We start from the raw sequence: 2,500 nt of genomic DNA, 5'->3' as shown, positions 1-2,500 counted from the left end.
TAGATGTGTATATATACATCATGTATATATATATATATATATATATATATATATATGTATACATATATATGTGTATATATATGTATATATGTGTGTGTATGTGTGTACATGTGCGTGCGTGCGTGCGTATGTGTATATTTATGTATGTGCGTGTGTGTGTGTGTGTGTGTGTGTGTGTGTGTGTGTGTGTGTGTGTGTGTGTGTGATATTATATGTATATATTATATATATATATGTGTGTGTATGTGTGTGTGTGTGTGTGTGTGTGTGTGTTTATATATGCATATATATATATGTGTGTGTGTGTGTGTGTGTGTGTGTGTGTGTGTGTGTGTGTGTAGTATTAGTAGATATGACAGATTTGCTCAACAGATGTGAGTCATCACAGCACTTAAACAATCAATTGACGTTTAAGGAAAGGTCTCCTAAGGTGATGGATGGCTTTCATTGGCCATCACGTGTGTAAATAGTTATATTTTCACCTTTTCTATGAAAACTAGGACATCGGTAGAATTCTGTCTTTCTTTCTTTCTTTTTGTGTTGTCATAAAGTGTATCAGAGGAAATGGTAAATTAATCTATATTAAGATTGTAAGCAATGAGAGAGAATGTCATCCATGTCTTTCTTAACCTCTACCAGAATGACGTTTCCGAAGATTTTCTAAGCCTTTATTACGGATCTACCGAAAGGGGACTTACTGACCCCTCTTTAAAAGGTACGCATATATGGCAAGCTAATTCGCATATGGCAAGCGTGCGCTCTCTCTCTCTCTCGCTCTGGCTCTCGCTCTGGCTTTCGCTCTCCCTATCTGTCTGCACGTATCTCAGTTTTTTTTTTTTTTTTTTTCTCCCTCTTTGAGATTTTTATCATAAACAGCCGTTGTATATAACCAGAAGTCGGTTATTGAGGCACCACATTTCACTCGGTCCTATTTGCAGAAGACAGCAAAAGGTGAGTTATCCAATGTTATTATTATTTTTTTCTATTAATGGGGGAATTCGTGCGATTTGCTTGCTTCTTGGTGGATTATTTATTTTGTTGTTTTTAAAGGGATTATTGCAACTGGTTTAATCAACAAAATGACCTTAAGACTTTAGTGATGACAATAATAGTGTGCACAACATTAAAAATACCACCTACCTTGTCATTTTATGCCATAATTTTCAAATTTCTTGGGTTTTCCCCCAACTTCAACAGTAACTTGGCAGCATGACTGTGACGAAACTTTTCGCCATCCTCCTCGTGGTAATACTTCCCATTGTACAAACTAGTAAGTAAGAACCATCCCTCAAGACCGGTGAATATAAATATTATATTTTAATAATTGTTATGGTATAATGTAAATAATAAGTAAGTATTAAAGTATATGTGATATTACATTGTTATCATTATAGTTTGATATATAATAAATACATTACATCATAACTATCATAGCATAACGAATAAGTGTGATCTTTGTTGAACAATGTAAGAGTTTCCTACTACTCTAATGAGAATTTAAAGATAGATTTTCCTCCTAAACTCACACTCCTGCTCTAACACAGGCGTGGTGATGCAGTGCTACACGTGCGCAGGGTACATCCCCAAGTTACCTGTCAACGACACGACCAACAATCCCTACTGCGTGTCCGAGTCCTTCAAGGCGTCGGAGGTGCCAAAGCTACATTCTAAATCTGGTTATTGTGTAGCTGAGACTGTAAGGGCGGGTGAGTTCGTTCGCTTTGATGTTCCCTTTGGGTGTGGGGGCTCGTTCAGCGTCTCACGGGCATTAATGAAGATATACAAACGCACAAATATGTTCTTACTCCGAATTTATGTTTCCTTTTTTTTATTTTTTTAGTGTCATCCCCCCCCCCCTTTTTTTTTATTTAAGCTACCAAAATCTTCATTTATTCATTCATCTGCGATTTATCTTTTCACAGAAGGTATTGGGGAACTGACGGTGCGATATGGAGATCAAGGAGTTGGGTTACGGGACGACTACGTGTACACTTCAAGTTACGTGTGCAAAGGTAACCTCTGCAACGACAAACCCACGAGCTCAGCTGGTACGCCACTCCTCCTGCTGCCTCTCTTGATGATCCCCGTCGTCCTGTCGCGTCTCCTGGCTTGATAAGGAAGGAAGGAAGGATTCCAGCTGGCTTGTGAAGGAAGGATACCAGCTGGCTTAAAAAAGGATGAAAGGACTCCAGCTGGCTTGAGAAGGAAGGAAGGATTCCAGCTGGCTTGAGAAGGAAGTATACCAGCTAGCTTGAAAAGGATGGAAGGCTTGGGAAAGGAGAGGCGACGCTATATCTCCTGAACCATATCCCTTTCTCTGCCTTTTCTCTTCTTTCCCCTCTCCGCTCTGTCTACCCTCTTCCTCTGTCTCCCCATTTGGTCTCTCTCATCGCCATTCTCTTCTCTTCCCTCAACATTCCATCCCTTCATATCCTTTTCTTCATATAAGTAAATTTGATGATTCGAGATTTCATTGTTGCGTGCATTTTCAAAATCCAAA

At 39.1% G+C, this 2,500-nt stretch overlaps 1 protein-coding gene across 1 annotated transcript in view; it reads left to right on the top strand.

Moving 5' to 3' along the window:
- The first annotated feature begins 867 nt into the window (after positions 1–867).
- The window catches only part of LOC125031762, a 1,948-nt gene continuing 315 nt past the window's right edge, over positions 868–2,500 (top strand). Inside the window, exons 1-4 of the mRNA XM_047622704.1 lie at positions 868–951; positions 1,198–1,270; positions 1,545–1,706; positions 1,923–2,500. The exon at positions 1,923–2,500 is cut by the window's right edge and continues 315 nt beyond it. Coding sequence (XP_047478660.1) covers positions 1,210–1,270; positions 1,545–1,706; positions 1,923–2,113 — 414 coding nt within the window. The 5' untranslated portion in view covers positions 868–951; positions 1,198–1,209 and the 3' untranslated portion in view covers positions 2,114–2,500. The remainder of the gene's footprint in view (positions 952–1,197; positions 1,271–1,544; positions 1,707–1,922) is intronic.

This window comes from Penaeus chinensis, chromosome 13, assembly GCF_019202785.1.
Source record: "Penaeus chinensis breed Huanghai No. 1 chromosome 13, ASM1920278v2, whole genome shotgun sequence".
NCBI lineage: Eukaryota > Metazoa > Arthropoda > Malacostraca > Decapoda > Penaeidae > Penaeus > Penaeus chinensis.
This window is presented reverse-complemented; position numbering and strand designations above follow the sequence as displayed.